Source organism: Apium graveolens, chromosome 10, assembly GCF_009905375.1.
Source record: "Apium graveolens cultivar Ventura chromosome 10, ASM990537v1, whole genome shotgun sequence".
Classification (NCBI taxonomy): domain Eukaryota; kingdom Viridiplantae; phylum Streptophyta; class Magnoliopsida; order Apiales; family Apiaceae; genus Apium; species Apium graveolens.
This window is the reverse complement of record NC_133656.1, coordinates 156651638-156677352: the sequence shown is the minus strand read 5'-3', so window position 1 is coordinate 156677352 and position 25715 is coordinate 156651638. Positions and strand designations below refer to the sequence as shown.

Sequence of the window (25715 nt, the reverse complement as noted above, 5' to 3'; positions counted from 1 at the left end):
ATAAGTGCTCGTATACAGGATCATATTTTATGTGAGTATAATTTATTTGGGTATAATTTTTCTGTCACATTTGCATAATATACTTCCCTGGTCCATTATATAGGGAAATTTTTAATGTATTATTAAAATCTTTGAAAATATAGTAAGAATTAGCATTTTTCAAAAATTTCTTTTTTTGAATTAAAATATAACATATATATTTTTTAATTTAGAAAAGTACATATTATAAATAATTATTTTAGCTATACATTCAAAGCATAGTGAGGTGTGTGCAAAAACTCAAATATCCTATATTATAAATCAGAGAATGTATAAAACGAATATGAATTATGTATTATATTTTTCAATCCTATATTATAAATGAGAGGATGTATAAAATGAATATGAAATATGTATTATATTTAACCGAGATGCTGAATAATCGGGATCAATTCACGACCCCAATTCCGTTCCGTGCCTCGTGGGTGAGTTGGTAAATTTTCAAGTCAGCGGAAGTTCCCAATGTAACCAACCGCTAAATAAAAATACTCCACTCGCAAAAAATATAAAATCGGGGGTCATAAATATTTTGCGCCACCAATCCGTATCTTGGTATGTGTGAAGCACATAAAGTACGATAAAAGGGGCGGTGTCATTTTTACAAACACATAAAACTCCCCTCTTCCTCGATTCCTGAGCTTCTCTTACACCACCTTCAAACATATTGCTTGCATACAATCTGTAAGTATCTTTTCTATAAGATCTATTCGATTTTCTTTTATCTACATAGGCCCATGTATCTATTTAAAGCTTTGTGTTTATATATGTTAGAATGTTGTAATCTTGTTGCATGAATTTCTTGTGGAGTTGTATTGTTTTTACATGTATTATGTTGTTGTACATATATTCTAGATGTAATCCGCCTTATATTGTTCATTTTGGATCTTCAATATGATATCTTAAAATGAGATGTATAGTAAGTTTATTTTATATTAGTAAAGATTTATGATGATATATAGTCATAGTGTATAGTTGATTTTGGAATGAGAACCACAAATAAGTAATTATAGATTAGTACAACCGGGTGCAGCGGTTGTAGATACACGATTACTGAATCACTAGCGGCCTTACAACACATCATCAGCTTCTACTACAAAAATCGGTGTTCTCATTTTAAGCTGGTTCCATTGCAGCAAGACCCTCTATTTGTAGGTTTGGATTTAGCATAAGCCCTTTTTCTTTTTTATTAGAAGCTATATAAACTTTTTGCAATTAAGTGAACACCTGGTGACATATTTTCAAATAGAGGTGAAATAATTGATGTGGTAGCTTTTTTGAAAAATTTGTTGAGAACAGGTGTATAAGGGTTCATATGCATATTTCTAGTGTTCTATCTGTTTTAGAATCCTATTTATGTGTTGGACCCTAATCACATTTGCTTTGAAGGGCTCGCTATTGAAGTTATTGTATGAAGTCAACAAAGGTGAAAGGTGCGGTTCATTGGAATGAGAATTATATTCTTACATATTTGTATATAAATCTCATTCCAATTAACCGGGCTGGAGTCTTATGATCCAAATGGGCAGTAATAAATATGTATTATTTCATGGTAACAATCCCTACCAGCCAAGGGTTCACCATCTCGTCATAGGTTGTGGAAATTCGACTATTTAGTTCTCCATACGTCCCATCCCATTTTATTGTCTTGTTTAACTTTTGCATACATATTAAGTTTTTAATTAAGAAATTCTTAAGAGTAGTTTACCCTCATTACAAGATTCAAATTTACCAGTACTGACACATGTGTGCCAAAGAAAAACAGAAATAGAGTGAAATATTCCATTTATTATAGCACATGTAAGTTAAGTATTGAAACTCTCAGTTTCTTTGGTTTAAATAAGCGTATAGAAGGGAAGTAAATTATTAAGAAAATGTGAACATTGTTCTGGACAACCTAAAATGGAAAGGAAGACAAAAATTATGGGACAGAGGGAGTGTGTATATATTTAATTTGTGGGAAGGGTATAAAAATTCCAAGTTACTTAATAAGTAAATTTATTTGATGGTTTTGTTCTTATTAAGAATTCGCCGTTTGTAATTAGTTATTTATAACACTGCACATTATTAGTGTATGTGTTGAACATTGATTGTATGTCTGTTATCATTAATAGTTTTTGTGAAACCTTAATTATTTTGGTGTATGTTGAAGTGTAATATATATGTGTGTGTGTGCGTGCGTGTGTGCGTGTGTGTCGAACCTTTGTTATTTATGTGTTTTGAATTACAAAAATGTAACTGTGTATTTTATTTTTCACCTGATTTGCAAAGTTGCCACGACCCATCGTCTATACTTGCATACCAAATTTCCATAGCTTCCCGATGCAAAATAAACAATCTGGGCTTATTGAACGAAGTTTCAGTTTTTACCAACCCCTATACGTATCTGTGTATAAGTATACCTTTATTTTAAATGATCCAATTTAATTTTTGCAGAAGTTTCTGATAGGACAGAGTTCGAGTGAACATCTTTGTTCATCTCTGGGACAAAAATGAGTTTCACTTCGTTGGCATCTCCCTCTGACATTGCACCAACTTGCTCAGACATTTTGGGAGGCAGGAGTTTGACTTTATTAGTGTCCAAACCTTTGTTTCGAACTTGCAACTTTATTAGAAAAGAAAGCACTCTACCATCTTGTAATGATTCTAGAAAAGTTGTTATTTCTAGTCGTATAGTGCCTGATCATTTAGAAGGGTCCTTGATGGGGAAGAAGCATATGGCCGGGCCAAGCAGGAAGTTAGAGTATGTAAGGACATTGTTGATTGATAACTATGATAGTTACACATACAATGTATACCAGGAGTTGTCCATCATTAATGGAGGTAGCAATCTCTTATTTATTTTAGTGTATTGTGTTTTTTCTAGAAGAAAATTTGTAGTCGGTCTTTTCTTTGCTGTTGCAAGTGGCTGAGTATAAATCCTTAATTGGAATTCTGCAATTTGAGGTAGTTCTGAAAAGTAAAAGTGCCTCTAGAGGCACTTTGTTAGGTTTAAGAGGGAGTTTTTGTGGCTTTGAGTTGTTACTTAAATATAAGAAAATCGGAGTCAGTGCCCATCCTGGTCTGGAATCTGGATGAAGCTTTTGTTTTCCTTTGCAGACCTTCATGGTCTTTTGTTTTTTTTTGAGAGATTCGAGATTCGACGTATCACAATCGTGGAAATTCTGAGAAAAAAGTATTTTTTTCTTGCTTCATTTCCCTAAATAGGAGTCCCATTCTGAGATAGAGTAGGATGGATAAACCTGGGGAAACCAATTACTATTTGTTTCTTTTTTAAAAATGACACCTGGAAAGCAATCGAATTATGAATGATGCTAAAAGTGAAGTAATATTGTTCTAGAATTTTTTTGGGTTCTGTACACATATTATGTCTCTAGATATACTATTGAACATTTGATGATTATGCCCTAATAATCCATATGTCAAGAAAACAATCTCTATTTGCTATTGTGGCAGTTCCTCCTGTGGTGGTCCGCAATGATGAGTGGTCATGGGATGAGATTTGCCACTATCTGTACAAAGAAAGAGCTTTTGATAATATTGTAATATCTCCGGGTCCTGGCTCTCCAACATGCCCAGGAGATATAGGTTAGATGAGAATTTACTATCTGTTTTTGTTTTTATTTTTTTTTTGGTGGTAATTGTGCGCCTCCATAATTCTGTTCGAAGGCGTATTGAAAGATAATTAATTAATTCCTGTGCTAAAACACAGGTTAACACATTACATCTCCAAGTACCAAGTAGATCAAGTGATAACCAGGCGACCTAATGTTATCTTAAAAATCTCTAGGCAATATTTTTAGTCGATCAAGGCGCAAACCTATTCATCGATATAATTTTGAAAGGAATTCTAAATGCCTGAATATGGATATTTCTTAAATACCAAGCTATTAGTATTAATACTTAATTGTCCCAATCCTCTTTTTTAGGATGGTGCTGTAAACTAGTCGGTTTTCCCCTCTTTCTCTGTTGGGCAAGTGTATACTAGTCTTTTTCAGTAGTACAGAGTATAAAATGAATGTTACCTTAAATCATGATTTCCTTGTATGACATCATTACTTAATTATAATATTAATTACTATTAAAAACACAAGTTTGTCAAGGAGACTTTTTTGTGTATAACCAAGTAAATTTGCAGACTAGATGTTCTTGTCATGCTAATTATCTTTAATTACTTTCAAGACTTCTTGATTTTTGCTAATTGGTTTAATTGTCTGTGTCACGTAGGAGTTTGTCTTAGATTGCTGCTTGAGTGCAGGGACATCCCGATATTGGGTGTTTGCCTTGGACACCAGGTAACTCCATTTTTTTTTTCCAATTGGGATGTTAGTATCTTTCATTTAATAATATGAGGTGGAAGTTCTTAATTGCTTCTGTATGGAAGTTAACTGTCCTGTGTCTGCCTGTCAGTCTGTAACATATCTTTTTACATCCCTTATATCTTGTTTCTCTTGGGTTTTTTTAATTTTGTAGTGTCAACTTTTCTAACTATATAAATAAATTATAGAATCAATAACGAAAAGTGCTCTTCATGTGCATGGGGAGAAAGTTAAAACAAGCCGGAATATAACTTATGCCTAAAACTAGACGCAAACAAGATTTCCTGAGAAACAGAGCATGTTTATTCATTGACACATTATATTTTCTAAAAAGGAAGACAATTTTGCTCCATACAGGTTACCCATAGAGAGAACATGGTAGTTTCTGCCTTGTGGTCCTCACTACATATAACCAGGGTTCTAAAAATCGGCCGATTAACCGATTAATCGGAGTTCGGACGGGTCCCGTCTCGATTAATCGTTAAACGGGTCAAAGTACGGTTTTTTGAAAAATCGGTCAAAAGTTAGGCAGTTCGGAAAAAATCGGCCGAATCGGGTCAAAAATCGGCCGAATCGGTCAAAGTTTGAAATTAATAAAAAAAATATTTTTTTAAAAAAATAATTTTTTTTTAAAATAATTATTAACATTTAATAATTTTTTTTTTGCCACTAAATATATTAACATATTGAATCTTTTACACATATTTCTAATTATGAAGTAATATTAGTGAGTAGTCGTAATTAATTAGTATAAATTACTTAAATATCTAATATGGACTCGTGATAGTAGTTTTTTTTATAAATCTTACAATTAAAACATCAATACGGAATTAATGAAATGTGATTTTATTTTTGTAAATCTTATGGAAGGTTAATGATATTTAAATAGAATTATTTTTATTATTTATTAAATAAATTTCTTCCGATTAATCAATCCGATTAATCACCGATTATCCGATTAATCACTGAAAGGTCCCTCCACCGAACAATTCCGATTCCCGCTTTTTAGAACACTGCATATAACGTTTCATGCTCTCTTGAGGAAAAAAACTATTTAAAGATATCATCTGCTTGACACCACATACTGCTATAATTGTGATGGAAAATTAGAAGGCAGAAAATGTGTATCCCGATTAAAGCAGGGTCGGGGAGGGTAACATGTATGCAACCTTACCTTCATTTAGAATGAAGAGGCTGTTTTCACAAAGACCCCCAGCTTGTGTGAACATGTGTGTAATACATTAAAATTGATAAATTACATGACATTAAATATAAAACAAACATAAATTTGATGACATAGTTCACAAAGTGGTCGAAATTATACCGTAACCCAATGTTTTCTTCACATGGGATGTACCTTTGTCGTAGGGTCCCTTCACACGGTACCGGCCATAATTACCGGCAGTATGGTGGTTTACAGTAATCGGTTTGTTGATGAAAAAGTGATTGAAATTTTGGACAGAAGAAGAGAGAGTAGTGATTAAAATCATTGGTTCAAGGTTGCATTTATTGAAATACTGATTGCAACATATCCACTTTGTGTGTGTGTATGTATTTTTACTTACCCTTTCCAAGTGTCTCGGTCCTTTTGGTCTGTAGATATTATATAAATTCAAATCATATGTTTAGCAAGGGGCAAGTTATTATGTACGAGATCTTCCTTATAGCTTAATAAACAGTGTTTCCTTTTTTCTTTTACCCAACGTTTTTTTTTAAATGGCAGGCTCTTGGATTTGTTCACGGGGCTCAAATTATCCATGCAGCTGAACCTGTCCACGGACGTTTGAGGTGTGATAGAGTATATTTGAAAGATTCATATTTGTTGATATTATGGTGGAAGACACAGATTTATCCTAAAAGAAGCATGTTTCATAGACGAGAAATTTTATATACACCTTGACATATATTTTCCTGTCTTTCCTTGCTATGATTTAGTTTCTTTTAAGTTTTGATCATTGAAATGTCCATCTTTCTGTGAAGGTTAGCATATTGTCTTCACTGATGTCATTCGTTTACATTTACAGTGAAATTCAGCACAGTGAATGCACGCTTTTTCATGGGATCCCGTCTGGAAGAAAATCAGGGTTCAAGGTTTGTAATTTGGTCCAAAATACATTATATTTTTAAATATCAATTCATACCATCTGGTAAATGGTAATTGACAAATTTGAACATCCATGAACTAGTTTGGAAGCAGATTGTAATCTAAGATGAGTGTAGCGTTCTACAAAATTTTATAAAGCTCTCGGTTTTGGTAATGGACCTGCTAAAGTCCTGTTATCACACAAGAGTTTTGTTCTAAATATTAAATAAATTGATATGAACTTTCGTATTTTTTTCTGGGGCAAGTGACCAAGAGTTTATAGGAACATATTGGAGGGCCAAACTTGGTTCATGTTCATCGAAGTACCTATGGTAAATCTGAGATCATTTGGCATCACAATTTTTTTAGCCCGCTCTCCCCTTTTCCTATGTTTTGCATGCACATCCTTATGTATACATTCAAACTATTCTAACAGCTTCACCTCCCCTCTCTGTCCGCCCTTATTCATATAAAGAAGCAAAAATTGATTTTATTTCTGGACCATGTTCAACATTTTCTGGCATGGAGAGCATCTTTGTATAATATGATTTTCTTAATCTTGTTCTACCTAATTAAGTGATTGACCATCACTAACGGTGTAGGTGGTTCGCTATCATTCACTTGTTATAGACGCAGAAACACTTCCCAAAGAACTCATACCTATAGCTTGGGCATCTTCAACTGGCACACTTCCGTACCTTGGTAACCAAAATTCTGATGTTACTGTTGATGCTAATAAAAGCCGGATTAATCAGCAACCTTCTGATAGATCTGTATTGGAAGATTTTAGAAATGGCAATTCTTGGCTTTATGGTGATGCTGAGAAGATGCCTAGCGAGGAAGTCCTAATGGGTATCAGGCATTGTACCTGGCCTCATTATGGTTTGCAGGTGCTGTCATATTTATGTTCATTTTTCTCATAGATTGATTTTTGAAGTTATGGGATGAGCAATTAAATACTGCGTCTCTCTACAGTTTCATCCTGAAAGTGTAGCAACCTCTCATGGGAGGCAAATTTTCAAAAACTTCAGAAACATAACCGAGGATTATTGGGGTAGTTTGAGTTCGACCTCAATCAGCAAGAGAAAGGTGTATTGTAATGGTAAGATATTTTAAGTGCTGATCATCATGTATACTATGACATATATCTTGCTTAGATTTCTCCTGTTACCATTTATCTCTAGACAAGTTTGTCTGCCTGTCAGGACTGTTTCGTAAAATTAAAATAAATAATATATAACAAAGTAGGGGTAATACTTAACACAAATGCAACCTCTACGAAAGTTGTCATTGGTGCCTTAATCTAGTAGCTAGCAAAAAGAAACAGTGGTACCCACCTTTCAGCCTTCTTATAAAATTTATGTTAAAATTGAATGGTGGACTAATCTTAGTGCCTCAGGTCTAACCTCCGCCTTGCAACACTAGTAAAAATTGCTGAGCGTATTACTGTATTTATAGGTTGATACCTTGCGGAAAAAACTTCTGTATACATTCCAAGAGAATAATGGAACTTTTATATGATTGGATCGTTTATCTTCTAAAATAAACTTGGCATAACTCCTGGTATTCCATAATTTGTGAAGGTAAAGTTGAGGTGTCATTTTTAAATTTAGGTGTACGGTTGAAGATTACTGACCCATTACCATGATCCGAGAGTCTGAATAATCATGCATCCATTGCGTTGCAGTTTATTTAATCATGCATATTTTGCTTTGAAATTCATTTGCCATTAACAACATAGCTATAGAGGAAATGAATTTCTAGAAACTGTACTTCACCTTGACAATATCCTACGTCTCTGGAAAATCATATAAGCAACAAGTTTAAAATACATACATTTTTCAACCTATAAGTTACTTGTAATATTCCAATCCTCCTAGCCTTAAATTTATTTGCATTTTAAACACCGATATGCTTTATGTGGCGTTGACTAGGTTTAATACTTGATAGTCACTAGGTTTCTTATATGTAGCAGGTCAAGCTATTTAGTCCAAGCAGTGACCTTTGCTTAGCATGCTTGCAGGATCCAGACAGACGAAGGCTGTTCAAAGACATACCTAGATATACGAATTTTGTAAATAATGCAGATGCACCAATTCATTACAACTCGTATAATATGGCAAGTTTGTCAAATGCCAGCATTGGGAAAAAATATTTGAAGCTGAACTGGAGGAAACTTGAAGGTCTAGCTAGTCAAGTTGGTGGAGCAAGAAATATTTTTTGTGAATTATTTGGACAGTATAAGGCTGAAAACTCATTTTGGTTGGACAGTTCCTCGACAGAGAAGGTTGCTTCATTTTTCGGAGAATGGTTTTTTGTACTTGCCTTTGTTTGTCTAAATTCCTCCGCTTGTCATGAATTTATTTTTGTATTTAAGCAATCAAGAAAATTAGCTACATATCAGGCATTTTTAAATCTTCGTGTAAATGAGATAGGGTTTAAGTTTGAGGGCTTAGGTATAATTTGACAAGCTCATTTGCAATTTTCTAGCAACGACATTCGTCTTTGCTTAATGTATATTATAAAAATATTCTGTCAAGCTTTTCTTGAATGTGTCTGAGTATGGGTTGTAATTGATTACATTTAGTGAATAATTTTGTTCCCTTTTCCAGAAAAGAGCTCGCTTCTCATTTATGGGTGGTAAAGGAGGTCCCCTTTGGAAGCAAGTCACATATAGATTGTTGGATCAAAGGTATGACTTGATATCTTTGTACGTATCATAGTGGCATTTATAGAGCTAGAAGCCATTTTTCCTTTTCCATTCTTACTAAGTTTCCTTTTAAAAAAACATATGCATGGTGCCTTTTTGTTAAATTTTCAGTGCTATGTCATTTAAACAAGGCGGGTATCTATCCACTGAGGATGTCCATGGCTGTACCACAACCACATTTTTGCAAGACGGATTCTTTGATTTTCTGAATAAGGTTATATTCTGTGCGTTACATTCTTTTTTCTCTACTCGAGTATGAGCACACATGTTGTGCATATAACCTATGTCTTTGCAATGAAAATAAATTTAAGTGTTTTTACTCCAAACTAGCAGGTAGCCCATGACCATTAACATCTATAACCTTGGTTCCAGAAGTCAAAAATACACTCTTCGTACCTCTTTATGTAGCGAGGGTGATATCAATGTCACTTTGATTTTATTTTAATCGGTACTTGACCATAGATAAGTTAATTAAAAATCATTCATTTCTAAAAGTTTATAGATTCTAGAGGTAAACCACATTCTTTTCTGGAGAACTCAAGTTTTATATTACATTCTAGATCCGAGTCAACTATAATTCCTCTCCCAGTTGTTCAAAGTACACTTAATATAATTATATTTGGTATCAAAGGCGACAACAATTTAGAATTTTTCTAATTCTGTTCGTACTGGGCCCTAAATAAGTTTATACAATCTTCTGTTCTAATCAGTAAGTAATTAATTTTCTAAGCAACCCTGTGCATTTTATATCAGATGCATTAATGTCAGCGTAGATAGAGTTATGTTACTTCTTAATTTTCTGATGTATTTTGTGTTTTGTCAGGAGCTCCAATCATTTAATTATGAAGAAAAGGATTATGAAGGGTTACCATTTGACTTTTATGGTGGATACATTGGTTACCTTGGGTATGTTGTTGTAACTTTATATTTTTTTTTACATTTTAGGTCTGAATTAAGTTAGCACCTCTCCCAACAAACACACCCAAGCAAAATGTTGATCAAGTTTGCCTTTCTGATATATGTTAGTTCTTATATCTATCCTATATTCCTAACCTGTCTTCTATTAGTTGGTGCCCTTTTAATGTCCTTCATTCCTATATTGAGAAAGCATTGCAGTGGCTATTTATCTTCACAAAATTTAATATTTTGTACTTCCAGATGGTGTAGTTGTGATACCATAATTTGTTATATATAGTTAAGTATCAAATGTGTCCAAGTGTGGCGTTCGTGCAAAACTTCTTTTGTTCTTCACCTCTATTAATACTGACTGTTGCTTCTCAGATATGAGACATTATACAATAAATGTGAAATAATGGCTAAATAGTGCTCGAGGTATAGAATTGTAACCTTGATTTTGTCTGTAGATGACAATAGAACTTAAGAGTCAGAACCATCTAATTTATCTTTGACTTGGTATGTAGGCTGTAGCTTCGCTCATGTTGTTAGTTAAGCAAATCTTTAATATTTGGGCTTGACTTGTATTTTCTCAAGGTCTCTCCTTGTAGATGCTGCACACATATTCTTTTTGGTTTTGTTGTGTATAATAAATACATGTTTTCTCAGTTCATATTGATTTTTCTATTATGCAGGTATGGATTGAAAGTCGAAAGTAACATGTCACTTAATCGTCACAGAGAAGATGTCCCAGCTGCTTGTTTTTTCTTTTCAGATAATTTTGTAGTGATAGATCATTGTAATGATGATATTTATATAGTGTCGATACACGATGGAAAGAACAAGAATATGCGGTGGTTGAATGATGCTGAAACGAAACTTCTCATTTTAAAAGATTCGGGAGTACATGAGTTCCGGCATCAGCACTCAGAATCTTCCCCTAATTCCCTGATTCTACCAGACTTTGTTGCTGAGACGTCCAGAGAACAGTACATTCGAGATGTTGAGAAATGTCAGGAGTTCATCAAAGATGGAGAAAGCTATGAGTTGTGCCTCACAACACAGATGAGGAAAAAAATAGGAGAGGGAGATTCTATAGGACTTTACCTGAACCTCAGAGAAAAAAATCCAGCCCCATACTCTGCGTGGCTAAATTTTTCAACGGAGAACCTATCTATCTGTTGTTCTTCCCCTGAAAGGTTTTTGCAATTAGATAAAAATGGAATACTGGAGGCAAAGCCGATCAAGGGTACGATTGCTCGTGGTGCAACACCTAAAGAGGATGAACTCCTTAAATTGCAATTGCAGTACAGGTAAACGCAGTATGCTTAGTATTCAACATAGTTTGGAATTCTCTACCGTGAAATAGGACCAAATAGAACTCGAGGCAGTAATTTTTGAATGTCTATTGCTCATCTAGTTTAGGGGTCGGAGTATATATTAGTAATATTTTGCACTAATAGAAACATTTACCTGCATTTGAAACATATCATGGTTCAGTATGAAATCTGCAGGCGAAAAATGCAAACTCTTTTGGGCTATTGGCCGCCAATTCTTTGTCAACTTGTGAATTTGGGACACATATTCGTCTGTTATTCTTTGAAGGAAGATGCAATGTAAAAAATATTATTTAGCGTAATGACTCATTACTTCACTTGACTTGTTTCTTTTGTACAGTGAAAAGGATCAGGCAGAAAATTTGATGATTGTTGATCTTTTAAGAAATGATCTCGGACGTGTTTGTGAACCTGGCTCTGTTTACGTGCCACGTCTCATGGAAGTTGAATCATATGCCACAGTACACACTATGGTGAGTACAATCAGAGGGAAAAAGCGATCAGATGCAAGTGCAGTTGATTGCGTCAAAGCAGCATTTCCCGGTGGTTCAATGACTGGTGCACCGAAGCTGAGATCAATGGAGCTTTTGGATTCTCTAGAAAGTTGCTCCCGAGGAATCTACTCGGGCTGCATAGGATATTTCTCATATAACCAAACATTTGATCTCAACATTGTTATAAGAACGGTCATCATACACAACGGTGAAGCTTCTATTGGAGCAGGGGGTGCCATTGTGGCATTGTCAAATCCGGAAGAGGAATACAAAGAAATGCTTTTAAAAGCTAGAGCTCCGGTTAATGCAGTGATGGAACATCACAGGAATACAAATCAGAATTAGAATTTTTATACACTTAAATGGTTTATTGTTGGTTCCCCCCTATTTTTAAGCCCCGTGGCCCTTGGGACATAGAAATGTAGAATCACATATAGCAAAATCCCCAAAATGGCAGTGTATGGGGTGTGGAGAAAATGAAGTAAAATAAGCACTTATTGTGTTGGTATTATCATCATTGATGTTATTTATTGCTAATTATTGTTCTACATTCTTGCTTCGTAATTCCTAGTGCTGTTTTTCCTTTCCCTGGTGATTCCAAGCCTTTTTCAAGTATTCTGACATGTTGTCTCGGTATTGTTTCTTCCTGTGGTGAACTTCTGTTTCTGCTTTTCCAAGAAATGCTTACTTATAATAATATTTATTTATTTCAAAATATTAGTATAATTTTATCAATTTTCACAAAAAATAATAATAGATTTGTTACTTTTTTAAATAGTTATAGAAATTGGTCAATTTTTGGAAAATTGTCGATAAATTGTTCAAGAATCGCTTAAAAATATGTTTTCAATTCTTGATAAATTATCGATAAATCATCCAAATTTTTAAAAATTATGTGATAAATTGCAAATCGGTTCATCTACCGAATATTCCTCATTTTAAGGTAATCATATAATTTTTTGGGCAAAGATTCCACCGCCACGGTTGGCTTCACATGGCTGTAGAATCAACAAATCTGGGCCGTTCAAAGCATTTCGCAATGATTCATTACAGAAGTTATGTCACCTTCTGTAGTGAAATCATTGCGAAAGTCACGTAACCTTTCGTAATAATTTATTATTATATAAGTACTATATTCTAATTATGTTGTTAATATTCAATAATTATATTATCTCGGTATTGTTTCTTCGTGGAGTACTTATTTATAAGACTTATTTATTTCAAAATATTATAATTTTATCAATTTTCACAAAAAATAGATTTGTTATTTTTTTAAATAGTTATAAAAAATCGGTTAATTTTTAAAAAATTATCAATAAATTACTTAAAAATCGGTCAAAAATATTTTTTCAATTTTTCCGATTCTCGATAAATTATCAATAATAAATCATCCATTTTTTAAAATTACTTGATAAATCGTAAATGGATCCATTCCGCCAAATAGTTCTGATTTTACGGTAATCAGATATAGTATATTGGAATATAGATGCATTGTATGTACACATATACACACAATTCAGTTTTCAAGTTAGGTGCCAACTGAATCCTCACCAAACACACACACACACACCTACTGTTGTTATTCCCACCAACCCCCCCTCCATTTTTGATTTCATATATCTATCCCTACCACCTATACTTACAATCCCCTCATATATCTATATTCTATAACCTTTGTTTTCTTCTAACGCCGAAAATGTCTTCATCTCTCTCAACAAAGCCCTTTCTCGGAGCTCCGAATTGCGACGGATCGTCTCGGTTCGGATCTCTTCTCCCCTCGGATCTTCGCACTTTCACTTCTTCTACCCTTCAATTCTCCACTCGCCATTCTCATTTCCGGAAGCTCGGTCAGTATTCGAGCTTTGTTTCTCGATAATTCATTCGATTTTATGGCAATTGTGTTTTTTTAACAAAACTGCAATTTATAGTTTGTTATGTGTGTCTGTCTTTTGGTTTTGTGCTATATACTTGATTTTAGTTGATTGGATTGCTTTTTTAAAACTGCTTGTGTGGAATAAAATATGAAAGATTACATTTGTAGTCGTCATGATGTGAATTTTAGGAGCTGAATCTGTTATATTTGACTAATTGTGATTAGAGCAAGTTAGCTGCTTAGGAGCATAGTTGTAATTGAATGCATAACTAAAATTAAGAGCTATAATATAATCTCGATAAATAAACACTGAAATAAGATAAATAAATACTGAAATAAGTAATCGAGGTAGTAATGTCTTCTTAAACCTAGGTATCAAATGAACTAATTTTTTTTTTTTAAAAATTTGGTTCCGTAGGCTATTAAATTATGGAGGTTTGAATGTAGTTTTACAGAATGATAGCTCCAAAGCATAGCTGGAATTGTTGGAAACTTGCGTAAATGGATAATTGGTTCTTCATACAGAACCATGAATATATATTTGGTGCATGCTTTTTAAGTTATATGTAACAATAGGTTATAGTCATTTTAGCTTTACTTTGGAGTATAAGTTCCATTTAAGCACAAATGAAAAACTTTTTGGTTTCAAAATATAAACATAATATAAAAGTAGCTATAGCTGTTACAGTTTTTATTGGACTTGCTTTTGATAATATCATTGCGTAATATGTTAAGTGCCTCTTCTATAGTTCAATCTATTCCAGGTAGAAGCTATTCTATTTGTGTAACTGTGGGTTGATATTGTATGCCTGGTAAAAATTGTAAGCTATTGAATTTGCGTTACTGTGGGTTAACATACTTATGTTGAGTTTGTTCGCAGTAAAATATTATCGACGGTGTTGTGACTTTCAGGGAAGAGTTTAATGCTTCTTCATGCGTAGTTACCTCTCTTATTAGAATTATAATTTTAATGCAATTTAATTTGTTTTCTCATTATATCTGGAGTTGTTTTCCTAGTTATGTAGTTGTTTCACCACCTAGTTACAATTTGTGAATACACATTAGTGTAAAAGCTTTCTTCCTAGTATTCAGGCTTCAGGGATAAGTACTTTTCAATACTCTAAAACACGTTCAGTTGGTAATAAAGTTCTTTAATTTGGTTATAACTTTGTGGCTTCTGTTTCATAGAAGAATATCATGTTTTTGCGTTGCTAATGAAACTTACTGGCTAATTAAGTTTAATTTTCAAATTTAGTTAGAACTTCAGATTTAATTATATCTTATTTTACAGAGGTACAAGCCACTGGGAGTACATATGGAACAAATTTCCGGGTTACGACATTTGGCGAGTCGCATGGTGGTGGTGTTGGTTGTGTGATTGACGGTTGTCCTGCTCGCTTGCCCCTCTGTGAAGAGGATATGCAAGTAGACCTAGATAGAAGGTACTAGTACAATATCGTTGCTCCTTTTATAATGTTATATTGTGTTACAACTTACACGTGTTTTTATATAAAGAATGTAGCTTTAAAAGTGTGTATTACCACTCCTCTCTACTAGGAATTTTTTCTGTGCTTGCTACCAAGTTGTAATATTGAATTATGAACGATCTACTTCTATTCATTATGGTGTCCAAATTATCTATTTTGGAAGTGGATATGTTCACTGTGAAAAGTGCAACTTTCTTAATGCTAGATAAAATTTAAGATGAAGTGAGATAAAAGCAAATATAATCATATAATTTGATGATCTAGAGCATTTTTTTTAATCTAAGTATAGTATTGAGACCAAAATATCTCATGCATCAATGCTAGGAGATCTCACTCTTAAAAGGAAGCACGCAAGGGTATGTTTTTAATATCAAAAATCACTCTTAGATAAATTTGTATACTTTATTGAATAGGTTTGTGCGGGTCCAAGTTCTTTTTATTTCAGAACTTGGAGCTGCATAAGGTTTTTTTGTACCATTTAGTTCATTTATTACCACAAAAAGAAGACTAGTGTAATAAACCTGTAAGAAGATTAAAATAAAGTTATACATGACCTACTGGCTGATCTTTTTGTCATTAAAAAACTATTTGCTTACAGTCATCTCTTCATATGCAGGAGACCAGGTCAGAGCCGAATTACTACCCCCAGAAAAGAGACTGACACGTGCACTATATATTCTGGTGTTTCTGATGGTACTGAATTTAATTGTGTTTTTTTTGCAGTCTTATATGGTTATATGATCATTTGTTGTGTTCTTGAACTTGCCTGATTATTGGTGTATTAACTGCAGGATTAACTACTGGCACTCCAATCATGGTAAAGGTACCCAACACGGATCAAAGAGGAAATGTGAGTACCAAATTCTGTTATTCATATATGATTTTGGAAATAGTGAGAAATATTAAAAACAAATAAACAGAAAACCAATGTGTGTGACAGTTGAAATGGTCTCCTATTAAACTTGCTGCATTACTTGTACTAGGTTAATCCTATTTCTGCCTTTTACCTTTTTTCCTTTGTGCTCTTGGTCTACGTCCAGTCATGCTTAGGATACTGACTGCAGGAATAGGATGGTAGAGGGAGCTACAAACTGATTTACACTTTGATTTAAATGGTTTTGCAGAGAATCCTCGGCTTGCTTATGATCTAGCCTCTAGGATAATAGTTAGTTGATTAGTTTGATCATTATATGGGTGGCCAAAGTCTGTGGATGCTGAATCAGTTTGCATGCATTTAGTTATCCCTGATAAATTGCCCAAAAAACAAAATATCCTCAGAGAATTTGTACAATCATTATTTTGATTTGTATTGTAAACTTCTATCATTGAAATTCTCTGGCTCTCATAATTGGTTAATATTATCATCACAAAATTTACACTTGTCTTTGAACTTTTCAGGATTATTCTGAAATGTCAAAAGCCTATAGGCCTTCTCATGCTGATGCAACATATGATTTCAAGTATGGGGTGAGATCAGTACAGGTAACGTTTCTTAATCAACTGTCAATCTGTTGCTGGAGAATAAATGCTGTATAAAACAAATTTCTGAGATACATCGTGATGCTATCTAATCTAGGGTGGTGGAAGATCATCAGCAAGAGAAACTATTGGGAGAGTTGCAGCTGGAGCCGTGGCCAAGAAAATTCTTAAACTATTTTCAGGAACTGAGGTTGGTTTAAACTTATAGATTTGATGGTAAAAAGTTTCCTTTTTAGACGCCGAGACTTAATTGTTTTGATTGGACATGATGTACAATGACATATTGTATGATCTACTGAAAATATATAGGCATATGGACTATAGACGTATAGTATCAATCATAGATTATCATTTACATATTACCAACTTGTATAGTTTCTTCATGTGACTGAATTTTGACTCTCTAAATAACAAGTATTTTACCACTGAGATTAGTGACTTACCATCTATACTCAAGAAGTCTTGTAGATTTTTAAATGCAATGTAGAAAATTGTCTGTTAAGAGTACACTTGAGTTTGATGTAAGAAAACCTGTTAACAAAATAGATAAGCAGAAAATTTAGATCTTACTGAATGAGTTCATTTGTTTGTTTAGTTAAAATTAGCCAGGAGAAAGTCTTTAGAATACATGCATCTGAGGTTAATTACTAGTATCATCCCCTCCTTTACCCCTACCCCCATAGAAAAATAAATTAAAATGAGCATTACACTGCATTTAACATGTTATTTGATGTACTTGCTAGTTACCAATTATGCATTTGTAACAGTTCTTAAGTTGTATCAGGTTTTTGCTTATGTCTCTCAAGCCCACAAGGTTGTACTACCAGAAGATTTGGTTGATCATGAGAGTCTGACCCTGGAGCAGGTAATTTCCCTAGCTTTTAAGTTTTATGATAATGGTTACACCAAAAGATATCGAACACTGAAGTTGAGAGTGATCGTTAGTTCCATTATATCATCTTCATTGGGTTTTTTTAGAGGGGGGAGGAAGGATGGTATGAGAGGGGATATAATCAATTTATAAAAAATCAACAAACCATCTCACACTTTATTTTTTGTTTAAAATATGCGCATATTGTGGAGCAGATACTTACTTGTGTTATTTTATAAGTCAGCTTACAGCTTACTTGTTAATTTATATATAGTTACCCTCCTAACTAGGTACTTTCTTGTATATTATTTGACGGTTAAATTCTTGTATTTATTAGATAGAGAGTAACATTGTACGATGCCCAAATCCTGAGTATGCTGAAAAGATGATTGCTGCTATTGATGCCGTTCGAGTGAGGGGTGATTCGGTTGGTGGTGTTGTAACGTGCATCGTGAGAAATGTCCCACGTGTAAGTTCTCCCTTTTTCACCCTCCCCCCTCTCTTTCCCTGAGCTGTATGTGAGCCCTTGCAGACTTGCTCAATAAAATTGCACAGATGCCAAATTCAGATGCATGCCTGACAATTTAATATTGATTTATAGGGTCTTGGTACACCAGTATTTGATAAACTTGAAGCTGAGCTTGCTAAAGCTGCAATGTCGTTGCCTGCAACAAAAGGTTTTGAGATTGGCAGCGGGTTTTCAGGTCAGTAGTATGTGTTCTTTGTGAGTTTAATCTAGATGTCTCTTGTAATCATCAGCGGAATATCATAATAATGCTGCTTGTAAATGTGTTTGATGAATACATATTCTGGATTACCTGTATGTTATGCTTCTAAACGAGACCATGTGTTAGGTACATTTCTGACCGGAAGTGAGCACAACGATGAATTTTTTAGAGATGAACATGGTCGTATCAGGACGAGAACAAATCGGTCTGGCGGGATACAGGTAGTTGATCTTTACGTATTTGGGTTTGTCTGGGAGGAATTGTTGTCTGCTATATTTTAATATTTGGTTCATTATATTATATGATCATCTGCAGGGTGGCATCTCAAATGGAGAAATCATCACTATGAGAATAGCCTTCAAGCCAACATCTACAATTGGAGTAAGTTCTATTTCTGCTGTCTTGTCAACATTCCCCCCTTGTCCTCCAAAAAAACTTAAAAATGGGCATAGAGTAAAACATAATTTAGGGATTGTCCGTAGATCTTTGATTGATCTTGTTTGAGGTTTTGACATGCACATGACATATCTTTTTTCCAAATTACGTAATCGATGTTTTGATTGAGTTATTCATGGATGATGAAGTCAGAATGATTTTTAAATGTGGTACATATGGCCTGGTCATGGTGTGACAGTCTTGTATCATGGTTTTTAGTTTTGCTAGCTGTTGTGATTCGTTTATATTAGTAGTTGACTAATATAAGATCAAATGGGTACAGCAATTTGGTGTTGGCACTTGGCATTTCCTTATATAATTATGTATACTTAAAATAAACATGGTACCTTGTCTCAAAAAGGTATGATTTTATTGTGTGGAAAAAGGTATGAGCTGTGTCCTCTGATCAATTATGCGTATGTGAATATGTGTGTGTGTGTATACATATAATTATACTTTAGAAACGTGTAAATAGTCAATTGAGAGTGGCACATATATAATAGAAAAGCAAATTAATGAGCAGTATAGTACTATATTTAACAAGTAGAAGTATCCAGGTTTAGTAAAGGCTGAAGATATAGTTATATAGGTGTCCCAATGTGACTGAGCCTGTCAAATATGTCATACACACATTGGTTATAACATACGGGCCATCAAAGTATCTCCGGTTGCACACACACACATAAACCCCTACAGGGTCACAGGGACAAAGGTATGGTTCGACCCTTGAAGTTTTGCATTCATTCTCGGTTCTTATCTTTTATATTATTAAATTTTTTGAAAATTTGTGCTCTTAGATTTCTTTTTCCAATTGAAATTTTTAAGCACATAACAATATGTAAAAAGATTTCTGAGTGAGTTGAAAGATGAATTCCCACAAATACGGAGAATTTTGAAGATTCAAGAAAAAGGTATTCTTGGGAGAATATATGTAAAAGAGTCAAACCTTATGAATGCCAAACCCTTAAGGGTTAAATTGTGCTTCTTTTTCCTTTTTTTATTCTTTGAGGATTCATGTGTTCAAACAGGAATATTTTGATGGCATTATGCTCATAAGTCTAATAACATGCACTCTTTGTAGTTTTGTTAATATGTTCAATGCTTTGTAAGTTTGAAAGTTGACAATATTACTCCACAGATTCAAGTAAAAAAGTTGGAAAACAGAAGTAGTGAGTTCAATACTGATATACTGCAAAAATAGAGCATGAATAGCTGGTCTGTGGCATTTGTGGAGTCTTTTTAACGTACTTGCAATCTTAAATGCTTGCTGCAACACCTCAAATATGCAACTTCTGTTCTTCGTAGCGAGTGTACACTGTTTGATACTTATGTTTCAAATTGGCATACTGTGATGCCTAGCATTGTAGCATAGAAGATAACCTCACCCTTGGTAACAAGAGGTGGAGGGTTCGAGTTGGAGGAGACATGTATGCTTAAGTATTTAAATTTCTTGTGTCCTTAACCTAACAAACAAAAGCAGAACATATCTTTTAAGAAAAGTTTGAATGTGTACAGCATAGTATAATAAAACAAAAATTAAACTCCTTTTCACTTTTACATTTCTTAAATTACGCTGATAAAGTAATCTTCTACTTGTCACCATGTTGATCATGCAGAGGAAACAGAACACAGTGACCAGAGATAAAATCGAGACGGAGCTTATTGCTCGTGGTCGCCATGATCCTTGTGTTGTCCCCAGAGGTACGTACCAAATAATATCGCATTTCTGTAGCCAGCGGTTGAATATGGGGCGAGTTCGGGGTGGGGGTCTTAAATCTCATACCCGCTCCGCATAATTTTTTTTGCCCCAACCTCACCTCATTTCTCCGTGGGAATTTAATTCAGTTTTCCTCCCCATCCTACGGGATGTTCCCCGCCCCATTTAATAAATATTTATTTTATTTAAATTAATTATGTACCAACAAAAAAAGTATAAATTACACTACAAAATTTAATAAATTGTGATGTTAGTTTAGAAAATCTAGAATTTTCAAAATAATAAAATAGCTACAAAAACATTATATATATATATAAGTATATAATATTGTACATGTTCAAACATGAATGAATATAATATAATATTACCAAAAAAAATTATCAATATAACATGTGTTACGATTTGTGGCAGGGTGGGTTGTCCTCTTGGGGATCACATAAATGTCATGCCCGCCCATATACATATGCGGGGCAAAAAATTAATCCCCACTCACGGCCCCATTTCCCGTTACCGGGGAGGGTTTGCCCTATTCAGGGCAGGTTCGGGGCAGGGTTACATTTTCCCCGCCCCATTTTTATGCCTTCCTAAAAATGTGCTGTTATTAGATGTTGGCATATGCATTGCTATTCATCGTTTAGTTGTCAAAATGTTTGCATGTCATTTGTACATATAGAAGGGAACTGAGTGAGGTATTTTACCAGTTTTATTTCTTAATAATTGTTTGGTTTGTTTGGTGTAGCTGTGCCTATGGTGGAAAGTATGGTAGCCCTAGTGCTTGTGGATCAATTAATGGCACAATTTGCACAAAATCAGCTATTTCCCATAAATCCAGATCTGCAGGAATCGGTTTTGAAGCCCGAGTCAGCTAACATGCTAGTTTAAAGGGTGCACAGTGATTTTTGACATGCTGTATCTTCAGCAACGCTTCTTTGTTGCATAAATAGAGTTATTCTTTTTACTATAAAAAAGAGTGTAATTGTCGTAGTAAATTGTATGAATGGAGTTGTGATTAATATAAGTGGTGGCAAGAATATGCCACCATTATTGTTGACATAAGATATTGAATATATTGGTTAGAATTTTATCTTCATGTACTTTTTTGGCAAAAATGTACTTGATGCAATATGAAGATATGTATGTATTCTTTTTCTATATTTTCGAAGTTGGCATATACTTCTGGTTTAAAAAATTGGAGTCCTGTTATTATGGTATAGACTCTATAGAGCCCTTTTTTTTTAGATTTTGCCATTGTTCATTTTGGGAAATTGAAAGAAAAATTATTGAACTATATTACACATTTAACACTCTTAACTTTAACAAAATTAATTTTTTTTTCAGTTATCGTCTTTCTATTTTAAAATTCAAACTCTTTTTTTTTTTCAAAATAATACAAACTTATCATTAAACACATAAAAAATATAATACTTTGCAAGAAGTTAAACAATTATTACTATTAAACCTCTTTCAAAATTTGAAAGACACTTGAATGTGAAATAAATCTATTGCCACAAACAGATTATCAATTATCTGCACTTGAATTATTTTGTTTTAAAAAATAATTATACTGTCTGTTGAAATAAAATTTGGGTGAATTTCAGTATTTGATCTGATTTTATATTATACTCGTCGCTACGGACACAAACAGATTGTGTCAGAAGATAAGGAAGGAACACTTGAGAAACTAATTAAAACAGGAATTGTGTCTGAAGTGAAACAAGAAGAAGCGAGATGTCCGTTAATGTTGTTGCAGCAGCTGCTGCTTATAAAGATAGTGTCACCACTAGTATTATTACAAATTTAGTCACTTCCCATTTTCCCATAAATCCTAGTACTATTTCTTGTTGTTGTTTTAGTCCTGGTCGTAACAACAATTATAAACTTGTTCAAACTAATTATAGTACTAGTTCAAGTGTATCTCCTTCTCTTGTTGTAATTGATGAACAGGCTGCTACTTCTCAGTTGCCTCCTCCAGTTTCGCCTTGTCCTCGCCGCCTTATATTGCTCAGACATGCTCATAGTTCTTATCCCAATGCTTCTCTCCGAGGTACGTTTCTTTGTGATAGAAAGAAGAATTTTTTATTACTTACAAGCTCTGCTTACTGTATTCTTGGTGAACCTATAGTTGGTCACATCTTTCCAAATTACTTTCTGTTGACCGTGTAGACGAGCAAACAATAATGTAATCCACAATGTTAGCATACGTGCAGCTACTCGATAATGGATGTGATGGGTATTCATATTTCAGATCCAGGTGCCCGTTTAATTTTATTAAACATCTTAACTTGTGGGACCAAATGTGTACCGAATGACCATTAGGCTGCAGAAAAAGGAATTGAAAATTCCTAATATTTACATTAAATCTATTTAGATTTCAGATCCTCAACAGAAATTGATCCAAAAAGTTTTTGATTGCATTGTGTAAAGAATGTATGAAGTGGAAGAATGCTTATATGTATTTGACTTCATACTTGATAACTGTAATTGTATTACATCAACTTGAGTTTAATATTCATAAAGAAAACTCAAAATGAAGATGTATGAACATGAGTTGATAATGCAAACCCTGTTCTTATTTTGGAGCCTGTACTAACTTTCGTTTACCGCATGCTCTCAAAATTGAAAAGGTGTATATAAGGAAATACTTTTCTTTTCAGTTCTTTGAGCAAGCGCACATCCACTGTTTGTGTAAACAATTTATCTTTCAGTAATATCATTTTCTCAATCACTACGGGTGCCCCCCCCCTCAATATATTGTTGGCAAAATTACTTTGATCATAAAAAAATTACATTCTGTATTTTATAGATCACGATCGTCCTCTGAGTGAATCTGGAGAAGCTGATGCTATCAAAGTTTCTCAGAAGCTTCATCAATTGGGCTGGGTTCCCGGATTAATTTTATCTAGGTTAGTGGTTTACTGGTTTTATATATCCATTGCTTTGAAAATCAACATTTAGCGAGCTATCTTCTGTACACATTCTACCAGCGAATAAATTGATAACAAACAATATATTCTGTATAGTGACGCATTACGAACAAGGGAAACACTCAAATGCATGCAGGACAAAGTGAAAGAGTTGTCTGAAGCGGAAGTACATTTCATCTCAAGCTTTTATTCCATTGCAGCAATGGATGGACAGACTGCTCAGCACCTTCAACAAGCTATCTGTAAATATGCACGAGATGAGACACTTACAGTTATGTGAGTTCTGCTGACTGTTACAGCTTCTTTGGATGTTCCATCTTGTAGGTGAAGTGCTTGTGTGTACTTAAGGTACATCATGAACTGCCATAAGAATGGAGTGGAGATTGTTGGTAGTGTTTCTATTGTTTCTTAATTAAATTTTATGGATGCTTTTGTGGTGTTACTTTAATCAATTTTTTTCCTTCATCTCTAAGCTTAATCCACCTTAAACCAGGAACAGGTTTATTATTCTACTCGTAGTAGGGTAGCACATTGCTGCAAATTATGAAAAATACAAACGTTCTCAAATAGAGTAAGGGAATGCAGAAAGTTAACCGACCAACTTTTCTCTCCTATATAAATTGCAAAGATTTTATTGTCACCAGTGGCGAAAGTCTCGGTCTCCTAAAGCAAAGAGATTTTTTCTCTCTATTCTCCAGGTCTTTCTTAGCGTGTCTTCTAATATAATAGCATTATTGGATGATAAATTTCCCCTTCATTTTAGTATCTACTTGAAACCGAATTTTATTTTATTATATTCTTGGGCAGAGAATGCACTTTAATTCACCTATGCTTTACCTTTCACTAAAACAAGTGAAGATTTGGTTATATTAAAACTTTCTGATAGGTGTATTTGGCTCTACTATTAATTTTTTTCACATGTGCCTGCAAACTTTAGATTTTAAATATGACAAGATGTAAGATTCTCGACTGATATTGTAGTTACACAGGTGTATGGGACATAACAGGGGATGGGAGGAGGCAGCGTCAGTGCTCTCAGGTGCCTCGATTGAGCTGAAGACTTGCAATGCTGCTTTGCTTGAGGCTTCTGGAAATTCATGGGAAGAGGTTAATACTATTATGATTTTCTTATAAATCATTAATTAAATTTGTGATTACTGTTAGTTGTTTACTTGTTTGATTAAATAAAGGTAGGAATCATTTACAAATTATGGTTATACTTAACTGGACATTATAATGTAACAAAGGTAAGAAGGTTTTTTCTTAATCAATTCTGCTTGTGTCAATAGGTCATGTTAAACTTAAATATACCTGAGGGGGGGGGGTATGATAGTCCTTTTTCGCTTATTGAATTCAGTTGTCTTTCCTTATTGGTATAAGCATATTAAGTTTTTATTTTTAATATGTAAAAATTTCCAAATCATTTGAAATTGTAATTTATGCATCGATCGAACTACATAAACTTATACCACTACGTTTCATGCTAAACGTTAATAGCAAACAGCTCATATTTAGATGTTTTAACATGTTAGGAAACAACTCATATTTAGATGTTTTAACATGTTAGCAAACAACTCCTTTTCTAAATTTTTTAACATGTTAGCAAACAAAATAATATTTACACATATGTATTTTGATGTGTTAGTTGCCATACTGTTCTTTTTTAACAGTATCATTTGGTATTATCAAATAGTTAATTTTTCATTACACCAACTCACATTCCATCCTGTACCAAAAGAGATTCAAACTCTGTTGTAATAAGCCATAATTTATCGGACTTCTGTAGAGTTTCTGTCTTGCGGTTTTGACTTGATGCTGTATATTGCAGGCATTTTCTATGGCAGGGTTTGGTGGGTGGAAGCTACAGCACATATTAAAACCAAATTCTAGTATAGATTAAATTGGTCAGCTGTCCTATGATTTGATTAAGAAAAGAGGAAGGAGAGGCATGAAGAGGAATTAGCCTTAGTTTATGTTAAGGCTTCTTAGCACTGTTTGTGTTTGAATCAGGGATGTAGTCTTGAACTCGTAATATATAATGCCGGCATGACTACTTAAATTTGAATGCGTGTAGACTGAGTTTTTATAATTAGCATAGATAGTAAATTTATTTATTACACCCTCGGCCTGATATTAATTTATAGTGGGCGATTATTTATCGATTATTAATTGATGGAGGTTTTAGTGTAGTGAATGTGTGGATATGCAAAGTCAATGGTTGTTTTTTAAGGGATGATAATGAGGCAATGACTTGACATAGTTATACTTGAAAGAAGAGTTGGGACTCCTGAGGCTCAGAACAGTTGGATAACAATTCACAGGGCATGG

The 25715-nt window shown here is 33.9% G+C and overlaps 3 protein-coding genes across 5 annotated transcripts; all 3 read left to right on the top strand.

Annotated features, from left to right (window-relative positions):
• The first annotated feature begins 537 nt into the window (after window positions 1–537).
• On the top strand, window positions 538–12421 carry LOC141689445 (aminodeoxychorismate synthase, chloroplastic). Of its 3 annotated transcripts, XM_074493731.1 has the most exons (15): window positions 538–720; window positions 2473–2859; window positions 3493–3624; window positions 4264–4331; window positions 6079–6143; window positions 6380–6446; window positions 7041–7140; window positions 7222–7328; window positions 7414–7540; window positions 8451–8725; window positions 9051–9130; window positions 9260–9362; window positions 9972–10054; window positions 10738–11355; window positions 11720–12421. In XM_074493731.1, exons 2-15 carry the CDS (start codon window positions 2529–2531, stop codon window positions 12216–12218), a joined length of 2655 nt encoding a protein of 884 aa, XP_074349832.1. In that variant the 5' UTR covers window positions 538–720; window positions 2473–2528; the 3' UTR covers window positions 12219–12421. The 3 variants fall into 3 exon arrangements, with proteins under 3 accessions (XP_074349832.1, XP_074349831.1, XP_074349833.1); XM_074493730.1 differs by having other exon boundaries at window positions 7041–7328; XM_074493732.1 differs by lacking the exon at window positions 3493–3624 and having other exon boundaries at window positions 7041–7328.
• Window positions 12422–13378: 957 nt separating this feature from the next.
• Window positions 13379–21617, top strand: LOC141689446 (chorismate synthase 1, chloroplastic). Its single transcript, XM_074493733.1, has 13 exons — window positions 13379–13720; window positions 15038–15188; window positions 15850–15926; window positions 16025–16083; window positions 16632–16715; window positions 16810–16902; window positions 17497–17577; window positions 17921–18052; window positions 18185–18287; window positions 18438–18532; window positions 18627–18692; window positions 20363–20447; window positions 21203–21617. The coding sequence occupies exons 1-13, from the start codon at window positions 13570–13572 to the stop codon at window positions 21343–21345; spliced, it is 1320 nt and encodes a 439-aa protein (XP_074349834.1). The 5' UTR covers window positions 13379–13569; the 3' UTR covers window positions 21346–21617.
• A 441-nt stretch (window positions 21618–22058) lies between these two features.
• On the top strand, window positions 22059–25506 carry LOC141689447 (uncharacterized protein At3g52155, chloroplastic). Its single transcript, XM_074493734.1, has 5 exons — window positions 22059–22507; window positions 23267–23366; window positions 23484–23663; window positions 24377–24494; window positions 25216–25506. Exons 1-5 carry the CDS (start codon window positions 22192–22194, stop codon window positions 25285–25287), a joined length of 786 nt encoding a protein of 261 aa, XP_074349835.1. The 5' UTR covers window positions 22059–22191; the 3' UTR covers window positions 25288–25506.
• Window positions 25507–25715: the final 209 nt, after the last annotated feature.

Excerpts from the sequence above, each read along its gene's own strand:
- LOC141689445 (XM_074493730.1), top strand. The coding sequence starts at position 2,529 with ATGAGTTTCACTTCGTTGGCATCTCCCTCTGACATTGCACCAACTTGC. Across the intron at positions 3,625-4,263 it reads AACATGCCCAGGAGATATAG|GAGTTTGTCTTAGATTGCTG; the intron begins GTTAGATGAGAA and ends TGTGTCACGTAG. Across the intron at positions 11,356-11,719 it reads AAATTGCAATTGCAGTACAG|TGAAAAGGATCAGGCAGAAA; the intron begins GTAAACGCAGTA and ends TCTTTTGTACAG.
- LOC141689446 (XM_074493733.1), top strand. The coding sequence starts at position 13,570 with ATGTCTTCATCTCTCTCAACAAAGCCCTTTCTCGGAGCTCCGAATTGC. Across the intron at positions 15,927-16,024 it reads ATATTCTGGTGTTTCTGATG|GATTAACTACTGGCACTCCA; the intron begins GTACTGAATTTA and ends TATTAACTGCAG. Across the intron at positions 20,448-21,202 it reads TCCTTGTGTTGTCCCCAGAG|CTGTGCCTATGGTGGAAAGT; the intron begins GTACGTACCAAA and ends TGTTTGGTGTAG.
- LOC141689447 (XM_074493734.1), top strand. The coding sequence starts at position 22,192 with ATGTCCGTTAATGTTGTTGCAGCAGCTGCTGCTTATAAAGATAGTGTC. Across the intron at positions 22,508-23,266 it reads TCCCAATGCTTCTCTCCGAG|ATCACGATCGTCCTCTGAGT; the intron begins GTACGTTTCTTT and ends TGTATTTTATAG. Across the intron at positions 24,495-25,215 it reads CTGGAAATTCATGGGAAGAG|GCATTTTCTATGGCAGGGTT; the intron begins GTTAATACTATT and ends TGTATATTGCAG.